We start from the raw sequence: 26,210 nt of genomic DNA, 5'->3' as shown, positions 1-26,210 counted from the left end.
AAATAAATAAAAAGATAGGGTGATAAAGTTTTACTTTCTTTAGCAGATGAACAGATAGTGAAACAGTGGACCAAAGTTTCCTATAGCTAAAACTAGAAGAAAATTATAGGAGAGTTGTATCAAGCACTTAAAATCTTCAATTTCTGTAGATGCCCAAGTTTGCTGAATAAGTACTTGGGGCCCATATTTTTTAAATAGCATTTTTTTCTGTAACAAAAATGATTTTCCATCAATCTTTTTTCCAAAGCCAGTGAAGAGTTCCTAGGTTTCACTGTCCTTTTGTATGACCTGAATTATATAACGTGAGTTTAAAATAACAACAATAATAAACAACTAACACTTTATGGGCTTCATATGACCTGGTGGAAAAGAGATCATCTGAAGAGTTTTATTTTACAACTTCTTTTAGGTATTTGGTAGCTTCTCACAGGCAATGTACAAGAATTTGTTTTAACCTTTTATAGCAGCTTCTTCATTTGACCCCAGTTTGGGTATTCAAATTAGTGCTCACACTTGAAATCATATAATACATGGGGTGATGAGGTGTAGAGAATATAAGAGTAGGTGAAACTCTTGGCAATATAAAAATATCATAGTACTAGAGTCTGGAAGTTTTCGAATTCTAAGTCCTAACTATGTTTTCTTGCTAGGCAAAACTTGAATGATGGGTTAGCTTCAGGTAAATTCGTCATTAAAGACTACCAGGTTTCTGTTATGTAATATGTCCTGATCATTTCTCTCTACAGAGACACAAACATATAGATATTTTATTTTATTTTTAGTTGTAAGACTGCTTGAATCAGAATCCTAGATCTACCATTCACTCACTTGTTACTTAACCACTTCATGCCTCAGTTTCCTTGCTTGTGCATACTTGTTTGACCTCTGTAAAATGGGGATAATATTATCTACCTTATATCTTTGGTCATTGTGGGGATTAAATGAGTTAATACATGTAAAGCACTTAGAACAATGCCAGGCACAAATACTAACCATATTTTTAAGAAAAAAGTAAATATGTATGTGTTATTTTATCATCTGTAATTTTTTTGTGCAAAAGCTATTTTTTTTAAGCATTGGCTGCTGTGATTTCTAATCTTAGCACGGACAGTTTATTTACCTGGATGTGACATGTTCATGGATTTATGGGATTCTGATCCTTTTGGACACAGGCCTCCCAGTTACACTCTAACTTATTAGGACAATGACTCAAAATCACTGTCATCAACTTCCCCAGCTACTTCTAAGAAATGACTTAGTTTTCTGTGTCCAGCTCATGGAAAACAGATGTTAAAGTGAAAAAATAACACCAAAACAATTTCCCCTAATTAGCACCTTTGTGAATAAACTAAACAAGAAGACTGAACCGTCCTAGAAACTAAATTACCCTCCCATCTGTGGGCGAACCTTCCAGCTCAGTGGGATGAGTCACTAGTGAGCAGAGATAACTCCACTGTGCCTCTTCTGTGAATAAATGGGGCCTTCAGTCTTCCAGGCTATAAATCTGGCCGTTTTTAAGAGCACTTTAATCATGTTCCATGTTTTAAAAGCTGATGTTTTCATACCATCTTTCTTCTTTCTTTTTCTTCTTTCCCTTCATAAACACAAAGTGAGATAACTGCAATTTTTCACACTATAGCTGATTCAGCAATTCCACTATTTTTTGTGAGCTCCTACCAGGGGCAGCACAAAAACATTACCAAAGTAAAAGCTAACAAGACAAGCACTAGGGTAAGAAAAAGAAAGGGAGATGGGGAGAAGAAGACCTTGCTTTATCACAAGAAGCTCCCAGTCAAAATCAAATGATGCCAATGATGATTTTTGTTGTTTTAACATGAAATTCAATTTTCGTTTGAGAATGTTTTTTTTCCTGACTTAACATTCAGCATCCCTTCCTTGATAAGATTAATATTAATATCATGAGAAAAAGCTCCAGCATCTCAACTACTACATTTGCATACTGTAATTTCTATATGATACAGTTCCATTGCAATTTCAAGCCCAGGAATAAAAGCATCATTACCACCAAACTGCAGCATTTTCTTTTTATAAAGATGATTTTATTCTTGAATTAAATTTATTCTAATCCAACTTGAAATGTACAGCCACTATTACAGAGTGTGAGGATGGAAAGAAAACTTAAGGAGTGAGTGCTACAGTCTAAGCCAAACCACTTTTAGAATCCACCAGGTAGAAGGGTTTCAAACTTCATCTTAGAATTCCCCAAGGAAAGAAATTTTATAACATTTCCCAATAACTTCTTCTGCAGCTGTGACTATACAGGGTGTGGCTATACAACAATGAAACATATTTCCATAAATTACTCTTGAAAATCTTTCCTTTTACAGTCATATTCCACAAAGGGAATTTCTCAGGTCATCCAAGTAACATTTTTTTGCATAATTTTATACAAGTTGTTAAGAGGAAATTTTTAATGAGTTAAATGTCTTTTATTTGGTCTCTTTCTTATTTTCTCTTTCCATCAGTGCATTTTAACAAATAATGTCATCTTTACTAAAACTTTTTTATTTTGAGTTAAGGGGTTTATCATCAAACTGCCTTTATGTTGATCATCATAGATAATATTGCTGTCTACAATGTCCTATACAAGGTTTATATTCATTCTTTGATGTAAAAAAAAAAAAGCACACACAGATACACAAAAGTGATTGGTCTAAGGTCATGGATAGCTAAAATATTTTTGCAAAAGGAACACTAACCAAATCAATCTTTTTAGGAATTAAGTACAAGTGCAAGTTTATGAAAGTCTCTCAGTTTTTATAGCTTATAAAACGAACATTCCCTTTCAAAAGGGCTCATAAATGTTTTTGCTTCACAAAGAATGTTTATCTTCCTGGGTTTCTTTCATATGCTCTTAAAGAGCAATGTGGTTTTGTTCAGTAGGTATTTATTAATACTCACTATCTACCAGACACTGTTCAAGGATGCGGATACCCAGATGAATGAAACCAGTTCCACACCTGGTGTGGGCTGCATACAGTCTTGCAGGAACCACCAATCATTTCCATATAAGTAGACAGTGCCATGAGGAAAGTCTCTCGGGGTATGGGAGGCCAGAGAAAAATAAAGTCAGGAGAGACTTCTGGAAGCGTTGCTGTAATTAACAAAATCCTGATGCCATGTTTAAGGAAACAGTATGTATAAAGAATTTTTTTAATACTCTGTTTATGGCAGAGAATCTGAGAGAGCATGTATGGGAGGATAAGGGTAGGAAGGAGGAAAGTATTCATCAACTGCATCACTGGCAAAGGGAAAAGGTTACCTGTCTAAAGTGCTTAAACAGAGTTGGTGAACATTCATAGGTCTGCTTCTAAGGTTCTGGTACCAATTCCAATTCTGACACCAATTCCAACGTGTAGATTTTTCCCCATGCCAAGCAATTCTCAGAAAACAGCTGGGTGTCCTACAATTCAACTCAATTCTGACACTATCTACCTGGAGATAGCATCAGATTCCACAGTACCACAAGTCAGCCCCCCACACACACACTTCAGATGCCAATTGCAAGTGCAGGATGTCACCTGTGTTTCTGACCAACAGACTATAGATCGGAGGCTCCCACGACCCCCTCTTTGGGTTTGATTCATTTACTAGAGCTGCTCACAGAACTCAAAGAAACATTTACTTAAGCTTACCAGTTTATTACAATAAGATATAACTCATGAACAGCCAGATGGAAGAGATGCATAGGACAAGGTATGTGGGAAGGGGTACAGGGCTTCCCTGCTCTCTGGGTGCACCACTCTCCCCAGTCACCACATGTTCACCAACATCAATGCTCTCCAAACCCTATCCTTTAGAATTTTTATGGAGGCTTCATTACATAGGCATGATTGATTAAATCAATGCTTATTAGTGATTGCTTTGACCTCCAGCCTTTTACCCCTCCCCTGAGGTCAGGGAGGGGAGACTGAAAGTTCCACAACCCTCTAATCACCTAGTTGGTTCCCTTGGGAATCAGCCCCCATTCTTAGGTGCTTTCCAAAAGTCACCTTATTAACATAAACTCAGGTGTGGTTGAAAGGGGTTTGTTATGAATATCACTCTTTTCACTTAGGAAATTCCAAGGGTTTAGGAGCTCTGCACCAGAAATGCAGATGAAGACCAAACATATATTCCTCATAAATCACAGTATCACAGTCCACCCCTGGTCTTCAAACACAGATCCCTAATAGCAAAACAATCACAAAAGTCAAAAGATACTGGCATATTACTTGAATCTCATTCCATCATTAATAACTACCTAGTCCATCATCATCATATCATACAAAAATGTCTTCCAGGAGAGGCCATTCACATTTGCAGGTTTCCATTTGATCTTGTCAGGTCCCAAAAGCAGGAGTGGTGTCAGTAAGATATGCCTTCACCCTTTCATGCAACTGGTATAACTGAGCTAAGGGAGAGTGTCATCTCCTTCTCTGAGCATCTTTCAAGGTGTTAATATAGCACTGGATTTCCCACAGTACTTAACCCATTTATTCACTCCTTTACCCATAGCTATTATTTTTCCTTCTCTCCATTTACACCCAAACTTTTCCACCTTTGGAAGAGGCACAGTTGTGGCCACTGTGCTCATCAAGATTTCTGGTAGCAATAAGAGTCTAGTGAGTGCCTCCCCCTCAGCCCACTTCTGTCCAAATAGGTTAAGGTTACATAAATACAGAACTGGTGGCTGTCTGTACCACTAGGCAATATAGTTGCATTCACTCTTAATCCCAGGTTTGCAAGATGAGGAGAAGGCCCATCCTGTCCCACCAGGCCCTTAGGAATTTTGATATAAATGTTCAAAACATAGTTATAGTTTCTTGTTTATGAATCATCGTTACCAGTCCTTGTAGTTGCAGCCCATGACCACTGCACCAACTCTACCTTTTATCCCAAATTAACTGTTTTTCACAAACCAGCTGTGCATTATTATCACTTGGACAGCTGGAAACAGACATATACTTAAAGCCACACCCCCAGAGAAGAGAGATCTGTAGGGCATCCCTGGATATATTATCAATAGAAGAACCCCAGATGATTGTTTCATAATAAACTTTCCTCTTCCTACTAGGTGGTCCAGTATTTGGGAATCACCTCAAATTCTGATGCATTGAAGAATAAGTGGGGGCTCTGGCTTTTGTGTTTGGAGCCATTTTCCTATGAGATTCTGACATCCACCTAACATAAGAAACCATGGTTGAGACAGACTGGGATTGATTTGAGTTTGCTCTCTTTAGGTGCCATCACATGTCCTATAAGGAACTGGAGTTTCTAGACAAAGGAATAATACCAATAAAGTCCTCCTATTTTTGTTGCAAGTTTTAAAACACAGCAGACATTGTCAGTGCCCACCCTTCGTCCTTGGCTGTTCAGTGTGATTCAGCCTCTTCTAACCCCCAATATTTGCATTTCTGGCCTGAGAACATTTCCCAGAAGTGAGGGCCAATCTCCCTACATACCTACCAAAATACAAGGGCCAGGAATGAGCAACCTCAGGAGCAGCCCTTCACCAGTGACTCTCGGGGATTCATGTATAAATGTCCCAACTCCCTTGGCCTCTCCAGCAGGGTAATTCTGAAGCACGTGTTTACACCATTCTCTAGGGTTTACCCATGGGGTAAGCTCTACTACTCACTCATTGTGGTAGCTGGATTAGTAGGCGCCTTTTATTGGTTACCTTCTCTTCTCTGTATCTTTCCTGTACCCCTATTGATATTCCCTGTATATCTCAAATTGCACTCAAACCCTTATCTCAGGGTCTGCTTCCACGGGACCAAATCAAGAGGACATGACCCATTAAATACAACAGTACCTTCAAGCTCAAATAGTATTTTATCAACATCCAAAAAATAAAACCTAAATTGCGAAGATAATGAATAAAATAGATAGGCCAATTAACAACTATGTTTCATAAGACATATTAGAAGACATTTGTTCAATTGCATAATTTTGGTCCAAAAAGCATAATATGGTTTGCACACACTTGAAGGAAAACCACAGTTACAGCTGTGACCAAGGAAGGACAGGCCATTCATCATTCTAGGTACAAGGCCAGAGAATGGTACAGATGGACAGGGAAGTGTCAGGTGGACCTTAAGAAAGGTGTTGGTTTTCTATAATTATGTAAATGTAAGCACACATACTGAAAAATCTTGGGGGACTTAAACTCACTGCTTCTCCAGCTGACTCTGATTAGAGCAGTATAATTAAGACATCATGAAGCACTGATGTGCTGGAGCTGGACTGGATCAGTTTATGAGAGCCTGGGAGCTGACTGTTAAGTTCAGGAATTTGGGAAGACAGATTACTTCATGTTGTAGCTTGAGATAGGCCATGGAAGGAATATTGACACCACAGAAATGGGCAAACACTATACATCATACTTCCTCCTTCTCCCAAGAGCCGGTAGTTAAACATTTACCAGCATCCCACTGAATCATGACATTGTCATTATTTACCTGTTCTATTAATTAGTCAACCTCACTGCAACAAGAAGACCAAGGACTGGGAGTAGGTCAAGGCTCATTCCCCTGGTGCCTTATTAAATTATACTGGTTTTGTAAGAGATCAAGAAAGATATTGTCTAGATAGGTGGTCATTACATAGGTGGGCTTTGCAAATACTCAGGGGTTTGCAAACAGAGCCAGTATTAAGGGACTGAATTTCCAGATCTTCAACTTCCATATGTGCTCTTTCCAAAAACTGATTTGCCTAAGAATGAGGCTGCCTCCCCACAGCTCTTCTCCAATTTTGCAGAAGAAAGGCATACCTTCACACACACATCAAATTGTATTACTGGGCATTTCCTTGGGGTGTAAAAGTCTCCAAGGCCCCAAACAAAGGCATACACGGAAAGGCTAGTTTGGGAGAAGACTCCTTCCATGATTAATCAAGGCATCTTTAATACATAGGGCCTCCTATCTTCCCCTGTCTTATATATGTATCTGTAAAGGTGAAGTTTACATTAAAAAGGTATTTTAAGCCATTTTGTAATTTTACTGAATTCAGGACAATAGAGGAAATACAGATCAGTGACACTGATTCTTTTCATTGTAACTAGAGTACTTTACAGAATTACCAAAAATTTTAAGATACTTTGAAAAACCCCATGGCTATAAATTATACATGTAGTCTTTGCTATTCAGGGTGCTTTATTTAGTAAGGTAATTAAAATGTATGAAGTAGAACCATATTGTGAAATATTTATCCAATTATAGCCAATTCTCATTTTATCTTATAAGATGTTCAATATTTTCTACCTCCTAGTAACAAAAAGAAATGAATTTATTTAAACACATAATTAAAACAAATTTCGATGTCAACTTAAAAATGACTGAAAGGTGCATAGTGTTTTAAAGACATCCTTTAGTTGGCACAGGTGCAACGAAGGTTGGCACTGAGGCCTGAGCTTCTCTCACAGCCCTAACCGTTAGCCTGGAGAGTTCAGAGGTGGATTGGACAGGGGCAAATAAACACCCTTCCAGAATCCCCAAAAGTAAAGAAAAAAGAAACTCTTTGAAGAACTTAGTAGCTTACTATAAATGTTCATTATAGTTGTTATCGAACAGAGAAAGTACCCTCACTGATGTGTGAAAAAAAAGTTTGTGGAAATAGAATCTAGAAAGTAATAGTTTTAAAACATGGTGGTCTTCTTTTTAAAAAATTACATATGTGTATATATTCATATATATATTGACTTTTGTCATTTCATTTAATAAGATTGTTGAGCAGAAAAAAGGAAAACCTTCTGATACCTATGATCAGTCACTAATCCACGACCAAGAGTATATCTCGCTGCGTTATTTTTTCAAGTGTACTCCAAGTTAGCTTTCCTTAGATCCTGTGATCTAAGCCTGCTTGATGTAAGCTCTCCTATGGAGTCATACCAGACAGTAAATGTCTGTTATTAATAGTATCAAAGCAATAAATGTGTTCCTGACATAGGCTAAACCTGGGGATTTACGAGGCACCTACGCAGCCGTTAAGAGTTCGTGTTGGCAGAACATGGAATTGTTTCTTCTAAAAGCATCCACTAAAAACAACCCTCTTTTTTTTCTTTATTAGGAATTCCAGAAGTTATGGTCTCCTACAAAATCAAAATCATGTGGGAATAAAACTTATATTCTTCCCGAAAGTTCCTCCCAGCACTCAAGAAGACATATTTGTGGCCCTTCACACTGTGGTGGCAGCAGCCATCTACACGTATGTTGATCGTTGCAATAAAATTCTCAATTTAAAGGTAACTTGTTTTGGCAACTTGATGTTACATTTAGCCAGGATGGAAGCAGAAAAGCAGATAAGATTTCTTCGATCAAAAAAAGAAAAAAAAAGTTTTTTAATCAAAAGCAGGCAATCTCAGTGGCAGCACTTTGTCCAAATAACTACAGACGTTGCCTTACACTTTTAGCATATACAGTGTAAAGAATAACAAGAAATAAACTTCTGTTTTAGTGTAAAGAATCAATTCCTAATTCTGTTTTCCAGAAATGGGAGGAATAACCTATCCTGGTAGTTCATCTATTAGTGTGCCTCGGGAGACTTACTTAAAAATTCTTTTCTCTTGCAAATGTGTTCAGTAGTATTGATTTAACTGCTGCTTCTTACATTCAAGGCATGAAATCAAATGATTTCTTATGCAGATAAAGGGAAATGAAAGACTTAGAAAATGATTCCTGTTAAAATACTACAAAGGAAAAAAAAAGCCAAAGAGACCACATTTCAGAGAGCAAAGAAAACGGGATAAAAATGATGGAAGATTTTGATGATGAAAAGATCTGTGTACATTCAGTCTAGAGGAAGGCACTTAAATGACAATTATGAAAGGGAGCGGCCATTGGTTTTGCCCATTGTATAATGATTAGATGTGGCACAAGAGACCTTAAAACACCCTCTTCACAAAGGCGCCATCAAGGGAAACCGCTCAAGGCCATTACCGAAGTTTTATCAGCCCTCTGTACTTGGTAGATGCAGATAAAGGGTGCATCCCTGCCTCCCTCCCCCATCTACTTCCTTTCTTTCCCCCCTTCTCTCTCCCCTTCCTTGGTAGCACTCATTTGGCCTGGTGTGCTGTGTTCCTTACACTCCTGAGTCTGCCCAATTATATCTGTCCCAGTTTATTAAACTCAATTTGTTCTGTGTGTAAACAAAAAACATCTTATTCCTTCCGATAAAAAACTGCCTCTCAGTATGCATTTCTGTTGATGCTCTCCTTTACTCCTTGCTGATCAACTCCCTTAAAACATTTCAGGGCCGGCCGAGTGGCTCAGTTGGTTGAGAGCTTGCTCAAGAGTGCAGAGCAACAGTGGTTCGATGCCTGGCCTGGGCTGAGCTGCTGCTAAGCTGCCAACAGGTGGCAGGATGGCTCAGCTAAAAACAAGACAAAATGAAACAAAAAATATTTCAGCCACTTGTACTTATTAGAACTGTTTAATTCCAGTGTTTAAGACACAGTAGTGTTTGTTTTACAACTTCAATGTTGCTGGATTCAAATATTGTTCTTTTTCTCTCCTTAGCTCAGGCGAGACTCATTGTAGGAAAATATGAGTGGTGGGGACAGGGTTCTTAAGGAGAGAGGTTCTGATCTGTCCCAGCAGGCCCCTCCCTTTCCTCTTCTCTGCGCTGGCTCCTCCAGTGTTGGAGCAGAGAGAAAAGGAAGGAATGGGGCCAATGCTTCCTTACTTGTCTAAGCAAGAGTAAGATTTCTCTGGTCTTGAATAACTGGCTTGTTGCTGCTTGTGTGTCAGGGGGCCAAACGCTGGTCTGGAAACACCTGGGGTTCTTTGCACAGCCAGCCTTCCCACTGCAAGGTGTCTAGCTTTGGGAGAAGGGCCCTGGCCAGGCCACTTGCCCACTCTTAGTTCTCACCACTGGCCATCAGCCCCACAGCCTCCTGCATCAGAAAACTCCTCTTCCAGAAAACAGCCGAGCCCCGGCCCACTCAACTCTCCTGTGCTTGTTTCCCTAAGTGGTGGGAGGGCGCACCACTGTGTCTGTGCAACCTGTTCTTCCAGCCTGTCTCTTCTGACCTTTTTCCGCATCCCAGCAACAACTAGTACTCAGCAGGTCCAGTGGTCTCAAATTTCAAAGAAGAAGATATCCTTAGTTTCTGACTCCGTAGGGGCCGGGAGGGCTGAAACGTTCAGGCATCCCTTCCCCTGCCACCCTGCCCCCTTCCACTCCCATTTCACCCCACCCCTGCAAATGTTCTTGGTAATTATTTTGGGATTTCCTGTCCTTGCCTTGGGAGGTGATAATCTATGTACAAGAAAAGAATAACTTCTCTCCACAAGGATAACACCTTTTTAAAGACAGCATTTTATCTCCCAACTGCCCCCCTCCATGTTAACTTTGAGGGGGTGGGTCTTCACTGGGGAGGGAAGGTGGTTGGTTGTAGGGCCAGTTCTCAGCACTGGCATTTCTCCCTACACCTTGGGGGAGGCAGCTGGCCCTCCCTGGGGTATCGCTCTAGATGTAGAATGAGATGTGCCTTTAATCCTCCAATCACACAACAGGAAACATCCCACGGCACAGCCTGCTATGCATAGACTGATCCAGAGGTCACTGAGGCAGCTGCCTGAGCGTCCTGGTCTCCTGCTCCTGCCTCACCAGATGCTCATTTCTCGCGACTGATATTTGGCACCAGTCAGGCAGCTCTCTGGTCCTCATCAGCCCCAGAACAGTCCCTGGTATATGGTACATTTCTTCTCATAATCACAACATAAAGAGCAAAACCTCTCATTGACTTAGGTGCTCTAATAGTAGGAGCATAGACAACAAACTGAGGAGTAGAGAGTAAGGAACAGAATGTCTACTGACAGCTCAGCTCCTCTCATTCCCCCGAGGCCTCCTGCACGTATCCCAGCACATCTCCCCAGAAACAGCCTCCTCTGTGTGCTTATTTTAGAGTTCCCATCAGAATATTTTGGAACTAATCCCCATCATCCCTCAATCCTGAGGGAAAGAACATGCTATATTCCACTGGTTTATGGCTACTTCCATGTTTATCTACAAGACCTATGCTTTTCCCCAGATGACAGATTCCTTCCAGTTTCACTGATTGTGTGAGATTATCCAAATCTTACCACCTCAAGGCAGAAGTCTACTGGCACAGTTTTAGCATCGTCAAGTCTAAGTTGCACTAGAGTTAAAAGTGTACAACTACCGTTATTACAGAAATCCAGACGTATGTGTTAATGCAAGGCCAACCTATGGTAAACTGCAGGCAGCTACCAAGGCCCTGTAGAAACTACAGAAAACACTGTTGCCTGGGTAGCAACTGAGATAGTATCTACTGGAAGGAAAGCAATAGCTAAGTGTTGGCGGGAGGTGGGGGGAGGTAGAGTGGAGGGAGGAATCCCCAAATACTTTGATCGCATAACCAATCTGTAATTTCTAACAATTATCACCGAGAAAAGGGATAAGATGGCCCTTCCCTAAAACACACCCTCCCAGGGGTCAGTTTAAGATTCCTTTCCTACAGTGTCTATAATAACACAGCTCTTAGTGGTTTTATTTCCAACATTCCACCTGTTTCAAAATGTGGACAGACAAAAGAAATACATTCATATGGCAGTGACTTCAAAACCCTAAAACTATGGAGCTGTTATCCATGAGCTTCTAAGTGGAGATGACTCCAGAATTTTAGTTTTTGACTTGTTGAATTTATAGGCAAGAAGTTTATCTTTCCATGGCCACAGATATACAATTGGAAATGAATGTGAACTTGAAAACATGTCTCTTTTTTCTCTAAAGATTCATGTCATGAATGAGTCAGGGAACAATAGAATGGCCTAAAAAATCCATTGCAAAGTGCTACCTCTGTCTAAATATCACAAATACAATATCATCCCATTCCTCAATTATGTTTTTACATAGAAAACACACCGAAGGTTTATAGTTTTGATTTCTTAATTTACCTGTCTTGTTAACAAATTAAGATTGTTTTAAATCATTGTATTATATAGTGATAATCTCTAATTTGGTTTCCCGATCACATAAAAGAATCAATCCGTCTTTCCCCGATTGAACACATCAATAATTCCTTGGAAGTAAGTTGCCTTTCATAAGGATATCTAGACAGAAAATAATGATTTTATTCCTAGGAATTTAAAGAACAACTTTGGGCAAGTCATTTTGCTTTCCTGAATTGTAATGTCATTACTCATATAACAGGGATAATAATAATGATGATGCTGTATTATAACCTAGAAGGACTGTTATAATAATTGCTGTGGAAGACTTTATAAACTGTAAAATCTGATATAGACATTAGTTACCTACAAAATTCTGCTACAGGGTTCTGTATTTCTCCACATTACCCTGTATTATAATTGAGAATGATTGTCAACTAGGTGTGTATTTCCAAAAATATATTTATGCATAAATTGTCACACATTTATGAGGATTATTTCTAAACACTGCCTTTAAAATAATGCTGTGTATGAAAGTTCTTGGCACATTTTAACTGAGTTAACAACCCTCCAACTTCAGAGGGTCCTATAACTCTTTGCTGCACAGCCATTGCTAACTGGAAGCTAAAATAACGGAATTGTAAACTGCAGGAGTCGTTTCAGGAATTCTCCGGTATGCTCCAGGCACACACCCCAGGGCCGCTCCAGAGAAGCAGGAAGGAAAAGTCACATCCATGAGCTGTTCCACGGAGCCCTTAGGACTGCCAGGCACAGGGTGAAAGGCTTCTATACACTTCCCATTTGACCGTCAGGAACACCCTATGAGGGGAGTGTTATTTCCCCATTTTTGAGCTGAGAAAATCCTTATACTCTAATAAGAAAAGCGCAGGGGCTGGAACTCATGACTGCTCCAACTTGTTCCACCAAGATGGGCGTTGGGTCCCTCTAAGCCAGCGGTTCTCAACCTTCCTAATGCCGCGACCCCTTAATACAGCTCTTCATGTTGTGGTGACCCCCAACCATGAAATTATTTTCGTTGCTACTCTATAACTGTAATTTTGCTACTATTATGAATCGTCATGTAAATATCTTTTTGTTTTCCGATGGTCTTAGGCGACCCCTGTGAAAGGGTCATTCGACCCCCAAGGGGGTCACGACCCGCAGGTTGAGAACCGCTGCTCTAAGCACATTTGAGGGTAGCATCACCCTCACGTAACAGGCCCCAAGACAGAGCTGTGCTTGTGCTTTTGCCTCTTTTCACACCTATGACTGGGGAGAAAGAAGATCAAATATAATAAAGCAGGTCATTTTTCTGTTCTAGATCTAGTTTTCCAAAGGTCTGATCAGTAGGTACCTCATAGTTCATGTTCCAGGGGGATGGTGGGACGGCCTTCCAGATTTAGCTTTGCTTTGCCTTTCTCACCCCTGAGACATGTCCAAATGGCAGCTCCCTCATGACTATACAAGCTGCACATACTCCCCGCAAAAGAACGTTTGTGCAAGTGCGTTAGTGGCTATTGCTGCACTCTCCAGGAGCCTCCTGAAAGTCTGCCTCATGTTAAAGGCTTTCTTGTTTTTTTGGGTTTTTTCCCCCACCCAGGAACACCACAATCTTAACAGCATGCGATGTATTTTTGTTTTCATATTTTCTTCCAGTAAATAAAAAGAATTCCAAAGAGTGACAGTTGAGGCAAATCTTAGCTTGCCTGGGGGATTTCACCGCACAGGCCAGCAGGGGAACCTCGCTCTAACCTTCATGGGGCTAAATCCTGCACCCGCTGACAGGCAATTAAGTGCAGCATCATTCATTCCCGGCGAACAGAGAGGATCACACTGAGGCCTCATCACATCCCTGTGCCCAACAAATCAGAATGCATATTGAACACACGTGATGTAAGATAAAGCCGCAGGATCATGGAAATGTAGGATAAACACTTAGGTGAGGTTCATTTACTCCAGGCGTCCCAGCCAGAAGTCCCATTTGCTTAGACATTCAAGTAACACATTCTTCTATTGTTGTGTGACATTGGCACAAACCTATCAACTTACAACCACACCCATTTATTATGTCAGTTCTGTGGGCCAGAAGTCTGGTGGCCTTGGCTGGGTCCTCTAGTTAGGGTCCCACAAGGCCAAAGTCAAAGTGTCAACTGGGTGAGCATTTATCTGAAGGCTCTTGAGAGGAATCTGTTCCCAAGTGTATTCGGATTATCGGAGGAACACAGCTCCTCGCTGGCTGTCAGCCCAAAGCTGCTCTCTATTTTCAGGGGCCACCCACATTCTTCATCGCATGGCCCTTCCACTTCTGAGCCATCAATAGTACATAAAAATCCTAGTGTCTTCAATCTCTCTGCTTTTAAGGCTTCATATGATTAGATTAGACTCACCTGGATAGTTTCCCTTTTAAAAGGTTAACTGCCATATAATACACCACTTTCACAGGTTCCGGGGACCAGGGGGTGTGGACTCTTGGGGCACAGTTTTTAGAATTCTGTCTACCACACCTAGCAAGTAGAATTCATAAAAATATTGTGTGGCTTGCCATATTCTCAAAAGATAAAGATATTGTAAGTATAGGCAGAAGCAGTTGGAACTAATATTAAGAATCATGTGTAAATTTCTATACATGGAAGTTTCAGTTTAAGTGGAATGGAAATGGTACACCAAAGAAGGATCATAAACCACTCGATGTCCTTTGAAGTAGCAACAATACTTTAGCAACCAATTTTCCTTAATACATACATAATTTTAGAAAGTGTGCTAAAATATCCAATTTTGCCTTACAAAAACAAAGAGGCCATAGTCACCCCGCTGGCCCCAGACCGTGCATTTGGCAATTCCTCGATCTCCTCCCCTTCATACATAGCTGCTGTCTTGAAATCAGCCTTTCCTCATCTTGCACTCCGTCTCCTGACCTGTTCCCCGGTTCCTGAGCCTCAGCACAGCTCCTGTTTACCTCCTTCTATCACCCATCAGACACCCCTGGGACTAACCGCAGTCGCTCTTCCCTGACCACTTCTGGTCATTCTGTAAGCAACTCATCAGGAACCCCAATCTGTCAAGCTGGGGGCCCCTGTGATTGATCTCTCTCAGCCTCACACCAGCGGCCAAGAAAAGCTGTCCTGTGCTCAAAGGATAACTGCTTCTTCCCTGGCTCAGCTTGTAACTCTTTTGAATTTCCTTTGCTTACCATCCCATATTTATGCACTTTGTTCTTCCCATTTACACATGATAAAAATATATCACTTTTTTATTCATTTTACTCAATTGCTTATTTAAACTCACTTGTGTCTCCTTTATGTTTAGATCACTATTATTGCCCTTAAGTTATCACCCTTGCAGATGGGTAAGGAGGTACTAGCAAATATTAAAATGTTTTGTGAAGCATTAACCCAAGGGTAATGATGACTATGGGGTTGGAATGTTCTGGGTAGAGCTCCCTGATTTAATGCCTATATATGGCCCAAATATCAAAACCTACGAGGTTAAGATAAGCCCAGGTTTATAAAAATGGTGAATTGCCAGTTACATTGTTGGAAGTTGAGAGGTTAATAGAAGTGAGAGTTTTTAGATGTCTTTTCCTGCATTACTGGAATAAAAGTTGTTCCTAGCTTGTTTGCTGGTTAGTACAGCCCCTGGCCCATCTCAGAGGCCAATGTCAGGAAGTTGGGGTTTTTTCCCTGGTTATTAAACATGTATTTTTTATTTTGATTTTGACAAATAATTAATATATTCATGCAAATAAAATAAAGTCTTCTTCCTCAGTCACTGCATTCAATTAAAAAATTGTTGACCTATCTTGGTTTTCTAAGCTGAAATGGAAGCATGAAATACCATGATTTTTTTAAAAATAGGGAACCTTTATCAAAGAAAATTTTGCTTCAAAAATAAATTTGGGAAATATAAATGTAAGCATAACTCTATTAATTAAAAAAAATAAAGAATATTCTAAGTATTCTTAGCCACAGGATGAAAATTGTCTTTAACATCATTTAAAATGTTTTGTTTCTTTTCCCTCTGTATCACTAGGTAAATTATGTTTGATTGCAGATAACAAAAGTTAAGCTGTATGACAGCTGGAGGGATCCTTTCCCCATAATACTTCCAAGACCATCACAATCCACGTGAGGAGTGACAAGTGGATGTCCTGGGCTGGGGGGAGGGATAGGAGTGAAGGGTTTTCACGCACCAGTGAGGTCATCACTAGACCTTTGCCCTGGACTTTACCCTGTCAGGTCTTTTTCCCCACCCACTAGATCCAAAATAAAGCTTGTAGCCAAAATACTCAGTGACAGATAGTTCATTTCATTGCTGTAATATCACCCTTTGGGTCTCTGAAGGGATGATTTCAGGACTAGAAAGCAGGGCAAATACAGGAGTGGAGGTAAAACAGAATCTAACACAAGCAGGGTTTCTCAGGTCACTGATAGAATAAAGAACGTTCCTTCCAAATTCTTTTCATCTAACAACAGGAAGTGGCCCCTCTTTTCTCTACATGTAGTAATTAGTGCATAGACCTAGGCATGGTTCCAGTCCCTCCTCTGACCCTAACCAACTCCATTTTGAATTTGCTCCTCAATTGCCTTATAAGTAAAAAGGGCATCATAGCAGTACTTACCTTTTAGGATTCCTGTGGAGTCCAAATAACATATGAAAAGGATTTAACTAAGTGCCCAACCCTAGCTAAGCACTCAATACATGGTATTATAATTGTTACTATTTTCTTTCTACTACTTAACGTGTTTTTGTATAAAAAACAATGCATACTAGAACAGAAAACAAGATATACATGAAGGAGATCTACTAATGAAAATGACATTTTGTTTAAATTCCTAATTCAGATGAGACAAAATTAGACTAAGGCCAGCATTTCACTGTGTCATTAGAGAATCAGGGTTCCTCCCACTGAAACAGGCCTTAAGAGACAATTGATTCTTCTTTTCACAGTTGATGTCCCTAAAGCTAACAGAGATTGTGACTTACTCCTAGTCACATTTAAGAAGCTCCCTCGATAAAATGTCTTATGCTACTCATTAGAATTGGTTCTAAATTTCAGTTTTTAGTTGCTTCCCCTTTGCAGGAAATGTATGAAATTTTCCATCGCATGCATTTGCAAAGCTATAGCTCTTGAAGATCCTGTTGTGTTTTGTTTTGCTTTTTCTAACTTGGCATATCCTAATCTTTTCCCTAGAGGTCTGTATGTGTGCTTCTGTTTTCCAGTTTGTCTTGGCATCACTGCTTCAGCATTTGGCATCTGACTCAACATAGTTTTATCACCATTATCTAAACAGCACCCCCACCCCCAATCTGAATGTATCTCACAACTGCCCTCCACTGCCCATGCCTTTGCCTGGGTCTGCTTTCCCACTCCATTACCCATGCATCTGCTCCTAGAGAATGCCAGGAGGGAGTGAAATGCTTTGTATGACTGTTTTGTTTGTTTGTTTTTTGACAAGTCACAATACATAATGCATGGGCTTTATTTGGATACTGGAGCAAATAAGTAAAAATATAACTTTCTAAAAATAAAAAAGAAATATTCATGAGGCAATCACAGAACTGTATATTTGATGTTATTAAGGGATTATTTATTTTTACATGTATAATGGCATTAGGAGTATCTTTTCTAAAATCCTTTATCTTTTAGCAATACATATCTATTTTGTTTTGGTTTTCTTTTTTAATTAATTTATTTTCCAATTACGGTCGACATACACTAAGTCAGACAGATACCATAGGACAAATACCATAGGATTTCACTTATAAAATCTAAAAAACAAAATAAATGAACAAACAAAACACAAAATCATAGATAGAGAATAAATTGATGGTCACCAAATGGGAGAGGGGTTGGGAGAATGGGTAAAAAAAGGTGGAAGGGATTAATTGCCAGTTATAAAAATAGTCATGGGGATGTAAAGTACAGCACAGGGAATATAGTCAATAATATTGTAATAACTATGTATGGTACCAGGTGTGTACTAGACTAATCAGGGTGATCACTTTGTAAGGTATATAAATGTATAATCACTATGTTGTACATTGTATGGAGTTTTAAAATGACCTTCATTTGGGGTTATTCACTATGTATCACTGGATTCCTAACTTCCTTTCTTCAAGATTCTTTCCAAACTGAAAGTCACACAAAGTTCATCAGATTCAAGTTTTCTAAAATATCCTCACAAGTTTTTGTTCCTATGATGATTAATTTAGGCTTAACTGATAGTTAATTATTGGGTGTCAGACTCTTTACATCTATTACTTTTAATTATTATGATAACTCTATTGGTTAATAAGTGCTATTTTGTAGATGTGAAACCAAGAATTCGGGCATGTAAGTAAATTCCCCAAAAGCCCCCAATAAGTGGCTGCCTTTCCACTAAGCCAAGATACCCAAGAGTGTCCTTTGAAGGACTTAATGGCTGTTCTTAAATGTTAGTGTGCATACAAGTTATCTGACATGCTTATTAAAAGTGAACCCCATAGAGTCCATCCCCCATATTCCAGGCTCCTGCCCCCAGGAACTGATTCATGGGTGGACCCAGGCTCTGCCTTTCAACCAGCTCCCTGGGAGGTTCTGATGCAGGCCCTAGCATAGCTCATGCCGCTCAGGAGAGACACAGCCTGGCTGTGCGTTCCCAGCTCCAAATGAAGCACCACATTTCCTGCTTTTCTTCTCCTTGAAGCCATAAATTAACCTAGTGCTGAGGTTCGCTTTTGTAACAAAACAAGCTGACCGGGGCTTTCCAGAATTCAGGTTTTTCTTGGGAGGCAGAATTCTAGCCTGGGAATCAACAGGACTGGTTTCTCTGTCTCTCCTTTACTGACTTTTTGTATGTCATTTGATAACATAACTTAACCTCATTGCATCTCATCCTTCTCCTCCGTAAGTGGAATGTGAAAATTCATGTGCACTACTCACTGTTGAAACCCTCTAAAGAGGAAAGCTGGCCATTGCATGAAAAGCTCCAGGAAGAGGATACGGTAAGAGTCTTCAAGATTGAAACTCTTATCCAAGTGGGACACGTTGATTTTATCATGGCCGCCATTTGCTTTACAGAATACAGGGATAACACATTTGGGAAGTATTTCTGAGACTGGGGTGGAGTGCCTTACAGTGCACAGGTTTTGTGCTCTCAGAAAAGTTATTTTAAGTCTATGTACCTCATTTTCTTTGTATGTGAAAGGGGAACAATAATATTATCAACCACACAGCGTGTTGAGTTCTGTCACTTTATGCTTTGCATAAACGAGCTTTGACAAATTGCTCAGCCAAAAATTTTCATTCCCAGTAGCCTGGCTTCAAACTATTGATAATATCAGCATATTCATTCTTAAGCCCCTGCTGTGTGTTGTGAGATATGAGGTTTTACAGTAAACAAATATGACACTGTTCCTGCTCTTAGGAAACTTATTCTCAAGTAAATGCGACATTCTTACATGATACATAAAGCAACTAGCTTGGGGGGATTTTTACAATATATTGTTAAGGGGGAAAACCAGATACAGAAAAGTATATATAATATGACCCTAGTTTCTAAAAATAATTTTAAAACAATGACCAATTCTGCCATAGTTTTGTATGCATATATTACATATTCACATATAAAATATGTGAATATATAATTTACTAAATATATATAAATATATATATATATGTATATATAATATATATATATATATCACTAACATAAATTGTTTTGGAGAGTGAATAAAGAAAATAAAGGACATCCTAATTTCAATGTCCTCTCATGTAACAAAATCAGACTTTACCAACTTCTGCTCTGAATAATAAATTCATCACCCTAGTGTTTTTCAAAAAAAAAAAAAAGAAAAGAAAGGAATAAAGAAAAGGAAGGAGACAAGGAAAAATATAAGTAAATAATAAGACAGTTTTAAGAGTACAGGCAAGGGATGGCCAAGTGGCTCAGTTGGTTAAGAGCTTGCTCAAGAGTTTGAGCTCTGAGCAACAGCGGTTCGAGTCCAGCCCGAGCTGAGCAGCCGCTGAGCTGCTAACAGGTGGCAGGATTGCTCAGCTGAAAAAAAAAAAAAAAGAGTACAGGGATATCTATGATAAAAAGGGTATATATGATATGACTTAATTTAAATAAATCTGCATCTATGTGTGTGTATGAGATGAGCATGAAACAGTCAAAATACTGACAGTGGCTATCTCAAGGTAGTAAGGTTTAAGTGATCTTAACTCTTTTTCTGTATTGTTAGGCTATTTCTTTTATAATGACAAATGTTATTTATAATAACTGAACACATTTTAGGAAGGAAGGACCGTGTCAAGAAGGACCGTGTCAAAATGTTTATTATTGTACATGATACATTGTTTCATTTTTTTCTTTCTTAAATTATGTCTAACAGGTATGAATTACTTTTAAATAAGAAGAGTGATATTCTTTAAAGAGCTATTCTTAGTAATAATAAAATGCATTGGGACAAAGATGTTATAAATAGAAGGCCAAAGCTGCTTCAGTTACCCAAATATAACAGAGTGCACAATGAGCTTATTTTGCCAGAAGAAACTTGGTTACTGAACTATTCTCTCTCCTTTCTTTTCACTCTGTAGATGTTTTCAATTATGTAAATCTTGGATTTGGGAGAAAAATGTGGTAATTTTAAAACTTTATAATATGGTTTTACTTATATTTTTCCAACTCATTATTATTTTCTACAGCTCAGCATGTCCAAAACTAACAATTGTCACCCCAATAAACTTTAATTAAAAAAAAGTTATTATCTTCCTTTCTGCCTCAACTTAACTTTCTCTTTCTGTCTCCTTTTTTAATAGAAACGCCACCATCATCATCCGAGTCACTCAAGCGCCTATCTGGGAGCCACCCTAGATTCCTCGCTCTAGTTCATTGGCCCTCTGCATCTAAAGAGTCAATCATTTCTATGGACACTACATCCTAATATCAGATCCCTTCTTATCACGTCCTTTCTTCTCCCTAGCTATTGTCCTGAGTGGTTTACCTAAATGATAGCAATTATCTTTAAGTCAGTGCCCCTGTCTCTACTTTGAAATTTTGATCAAGCAGGAGAATGTCCAAACTTATTTACATACTATGCAAACAGGCATGAGTTGTCTGCCTAGCTTAATTCCCTTCAAGGAACCAACCTCCTCCAAAGCTGTCTTGGAGACCGTAAGCCACAGTGTTCGCTCCCCATGATATTATAAGCCAGGCAATGAGAGCTCCATCCCACTCTGCTTGATGATTGGTTCAGGGACAGACATGTAAGAGTAGGAGCAGTCATTCTATCCCAGGAAGTCCCTGCTAGAGTTAGAGGGAAAATGTCTTGCTTTGGGTGGGTCACAGATTGCTTTAGCAGACTCCTCTGTAAGACTTATTTCCTTGAAACATGCTGAGAGGCCATGTCCAATCAGTGCAGAGACACAGAGCAAGCCAACTGTTTTAGTTGTCCTATAGTAGGCATGGGCTTTCCTTCAGTTTAAGAACCAAGTCCAGTTCTAGAAAGGTAACCAGGTTAGTGATGATTCGTGATGATTTCTACTTTATAACCAGTGCAATAGTTCCCGCCAAGAAAGGAAAGCTATTAATTCTAACTACTAATTTCAACTAAACAATAAAAGTCTTTGTTTTTTCATACTCCACAGTATAGGATTGCCATAGCAACTGTTTATTCTTTTGTTATAACTTTTTATTTATTAAAATATGAATTAAAAGTACACATATCTTAAGTATACAGATCAATTAATTTTTACAACTAAACACAACTTTGTTACTGTATATTTTTATGCACAAAACAAAATATTAAGGTGTCTAAAGTCAGAACTATGTTTTCACTTTTTTCAGCACCAAGTTCAATCCCAGGCCCAACAGTGTCTGATGTTAATGTCACTGTCCTTTACCTACCAGACATAGCCATTTTGTACCTGGAAGTCATCAAGTAGAAAGTATATCTATTTAAAGTACACCCAGCATACCCATTTAAAACAATACTTACGTTACTATCTAATGACTATCAAGTGCTTATGGGTACTATTATTATTACCATCTCAGTTTTATAGATCAGGAAACTAGTGGAGAGATATTTAAAAAATGACCAAGATCAAATAGCCAGTTGGAGAACAAGAAGGGCAAGATCCCAAGATAAAACTCAATTTCCAAAAATGGATTTAAGCCATCTAATCTCTCCATTCCGATAATTAACCTTTTTCATGAGACTGAGAGAAAAAAAAAAACTTAATCTTTCTTAAGACCAGAAGATAGAATCTATTTTTCTTTGGTAAACATTAGTGATGATTCAGCCTTGGAGGAGGAGAGCAGTTGAGTGAATTCTAATATCATTTAAAATTTTGCAAAGAAGACAAGAAAGAACATGCGTTATAAATCACAGACTTACCTTTCTCTGAATGTAGGCATCTTGCATGTCTCCGTGGATCCAGGTCTCCTCTGCAGCACTGACTTCTTTTCAATGTCATTGTTTGTATGGAATCGCTGAGATCCTGAATTTGGGTGCTATTCCTGATGGGTGGGGTGGTGTTTCTGAGTGGGCACTCTGCCTCTCATCTCCCGAAATGCCTGCCATTTTATTACAAGAGGATGAATGAGAAACTCAAGATTGCCTTTGAGACCACTGAGAACATCCTAACCACAAAGACACACAAAATCACATTTACTAAAATTGCTTAAGGTAAAGAAATTCTTCAGATTCCTTAAGATATATTAAATATCACCCAAGACTATTTACTTGATACATAGTTTGAGAAGCTACAGATACTGCTGAGAGATTTCTGGGTGACACATCTATGTTCTAATTCTGATTTTATTATGAATATTTCTATTAGAAAATAAAAAGCAAACAGTAGGCATTAGGGATTTGGTAGCTGCCTTTCTTTGGTTATGTTTTTATTGAATGTAGCTAAGATAAAGAACAAAAATTTTGGTGAGACTTTAACTAAAGTTAAAGTGAAAAAAATAATATATACACTAATTTGATGTCTCTGCCATGTAATGCTCTGAGAAGTGCAGTAGAATCGATATATCTTGATTCTGGACTAGCAGAGACTACACATGAAGACTGTTTACATTACAGATCTATTGACAAGGGAGATCAGATAGAATAAAAGAATGATTCTGAAGTTCCCTTATGATGAAATTCAATGTATCATTTTTGTACCTAAAAAAAAAAATAAATCTAAGCAATTTAGTAATCTTTTTAAAACAAGATTTCCATTTTCTATGAGTAAAAAACTACAGTATTGCAGTTGTAAAAGACCATGATGCACAATCCATATTAGGAGAAAACATGATCCTAACCTTTAAGAAATATCTCTTTCTCTTTCTATCTCAAAACAACTCTCTTAATAAATGTCTCTCAAATTAAGTGTTAGCAACCACAGAAGCCACATCAGTCTGCACTTGTTTTATTAACTTGGTGATCTAAAGAACAATGAAGAGACAATAACTCCATTAAGCTATGAGCCCAACAACTCTGCATGCAGCCCTGTAAATTACCCATGTCTTGAATGTGCTCGTCTTATTTTCAAACATTAGAGCAGTATCCAGTTAGGCTGAGAAGACTCCCCGAGGCATATTCTCTGCCCCTGTCTGCCCTGCATCCCTGCGTCGTTCATCCTCAAACTATGTAACACTCCAAACTTCTTGCTGGAGTCACAGTGATTGGTTTCTAGGCAGTTCCAAACCATGTATTTTCTGTGTCACTGTAATTTTAATATCATCACAAATATGCACTACCATTATTTATTTATATTTCTAAGCCAGCAAAACAAGTAAATGCCCCCATCACGGCCAGAAAAAAGTTAACACTTGGTTAGGCAGTGTGAACTTTCTCAGAAAAATACTCAGTAAAATGCTCAGTAAAATACATTAAGCAAAGCAACAGGTAGATAAAGACTGAGATGATGGCTGAAGGATGGTTCATATTAAAGAAATGATATCAGCTGCTGAACATTTACAACGTTCCATTCACTATGCTTATCTCATATCTTAAACCTCTGAGTTAGGTACAATTGTTTTTCCCAATTTTACAGATAAGGAAACAGAAGCTTATATAATCTAAAAGTGACACTTCTTGTAGCATACAGAATCAGGGTTTGAACCTAGGCCTTCTTACTCGAGAGTGAATTTTAGACTTCCTCACACAGGAAGCTGTGTATGACAATGGTCCAAACACACAGAGAAGTCCAAGCTTAGTCACCATAAATCTATGACAGAGAGAAAAGGAAAATATTGTTTTTTCCCAAAACTTAATGGAACTATGAGGCAGTTTACTTAAATTCCATTATAAAACAAAAGAAAAACTAAAGAGCATGGAAAGTTGAGACTCTTTCAGGATAATAATGAGGTAACACCCTTATAGCCCCCCACTAAAAGCCCTGCGTTTTTTCGTTTTAGTTTTCTGTCTGTGTTCTTGCATGCATGAAATTGGAAGAAGACACATGCATTTCCAAACATCCTCACACCCAACAACCCAAAATTTCTTATCTGAATTCCCTAGAATGTCTCATTTTTCAGCCTATTTATTTTTATTGTATTCTTATTTGGTTCCATCACATTCTATATCAAAGCAATAGTTCCCAGCCTCCCTTTTAAGTCTCTAAATCTCTTTGCCTTTATTCAATTTCTTCTCACTCTATTCTACAGTTTTCATTTTTATGGTCCATCTTACTCTTAATTTTCTTGTGTGACTGTGATTATAAATACCTCTGCCACTGTCTCTGTGAATGTTATAAATCTTTTGCCTAAATCATCTTTATTTTATTTTTCTGACTTTCTGTCTGGTATAGCTAAAATAAACCCCCATATTTACATAATAGATAACATTTATATAATCTCTTTTTTTAAAAATCAATAGAAATGAATATCAAATGGAAAACACACAAAAACATTACATAATGGTGACAACTATGATTATTTTTAATGTCATTTACAAATAATGATCATTACAAATAATGATCATTATTTAAAAAAGCAATAGAAATTAATATCAAATGGAAAATACACAAAAACATCACATAATGGTGACAACTATGATTATTTGTAATGTCATTTACAAATAATGATCATTACAAATAATGATAATGATCAGCATGATCATGATAATAAAGATGATGATGACAATGATGACAAATCTATGAACTAAATATCACTGTACTTGTATACACACACAAAAAAACCTTATCTTAGATTTTCAGTCAAGATGGTGGTGTAGATAAATACTGTGTTTGCCTACTCTCACAATCACATCAAAATTACAACTAAACTGCAGAACAACCATCATTGAGAATCGCCTGAAGTCTAGCTGAACCAAAGTCCTATAACTACAGACCTTCAGAAGAAGCTACATGGAAGCTGGTAGGACGTGGAGGGGGGAGATGTGAACAGCCAGTCCCCATACTCACCTGTGGCGGGTAAAAGTTGGGAGGGATATCTCGGCTGCAGAAGTCCTCCCGAAGGAGCGAGGGGTCCCAGCACCACACCAGGGTCCCCAGCCCAGGGCTCCAGTGCCGGGAAGAGAAGTCCCCACAACTTCTGGCGGTGAAAACCAGTGGAGATTGTGGCTGAGTGAGAGAGAGGGTGGCTGGAGTCTCAGGCCTCTTAAAGGGCCTGAGCACAGATGTCAGCACTTGCTGACAGACTCACTTGTCTGCGCTCCAGTGCTGGGGCAGCAGCTTGAAAGGCGCCAGGGACATACGGGGAGGAAATGAGTTGTCTGGCTGCAGGGTGAGGACTAGAGAGGCAGCTTTCTCCTGGGTAAAACTGCGGCGGAAGCCATAGTTCCTTTGTTGAGCTCTCTACCCTTTCAGAGTGCAGACACAGGTGTTTGCCATATCAGAGTCTCCATCAATCTAGCTAACACTGTTACCCCACCCAAATTGTGGGCCCACCCAAGCCGCTTCCAGTGGCTTTCCCATATAAACGGTCTGTCTTGGCTCATGCTGTGGACTTTACTAAAATATCTCAAAGGTTTAGAATCCTCAGACAAGCAGCATCTGGCCTTGGTGTACCCCGTACCTCTTGCTGAGCAGTCCTAAGCCTGGCACTAGCGGCAGCCAGCCTCAATTCACATCTTAGCCTCTCCCAGGTACCTCCAACCCCAGTGTGAGTAGAAGACATCTGTAGATCACCTTGTGACTCATGCCAGGTGGCCCCGGGGCAGGGCATAGGCAACGGCTGAAGTTGGCATGTGGCAGGCCCCACCCAGGAGGCCCCAGTGACAGCACACCCAGTGGCCAGCCTTGGACCATGCAAGAGCACCACCCAGCTGGCTGCAGGTGTCACACCCAAAGGGCCAACT

General features: G+C 39.1%; 1 protein-coding gene across 1 annotated transcript in view; it reads right to left on the bottom strand.

Moving 5' to 3' along the window:
* LMNTD1 (lamin tail domain containing 1) overlaps positions 1-26,210 on the bottom strand; it is a gene marked incomplete at its 3' end in the record, with an annotated part of 301,673 nt that overhangs the window by 196,892 nt on the left and 78,571 nt on the right. The window contains exon 5 of the mRNA XM_019625392.1: positions 22,293-22,471. Within this exon, the coding sequence (XP_019480937.1) occupies positions 22,293-22,312 (20 nt within the window). The remainder of the gene's footprint in view (positions 1-22,292; positions 22,472-26,210) is intronic.

The sequence above is a fragment of the Hipposideros armiger genome, unplaced genomic scaffold (assembly GCF_001890085.2).
Source record: "Hipposideros armiger isolate ML-2016 unplaced genomic scaffold, ASM189008v1 scaffold_624, whole genome shotgun sequence".
Taxonomy (NCBI): Eukaryota; Metazoa; Chordata; class Mammalia; order Chiroptera; family Hipposideridae; genus Hipposideros; species Hipposideros armiger.
The sequence above is the reverse complement of the archived record's forward strand: the minus strand, read 5'-3'. Positions and strand labels throughout refer to the sequence as shown.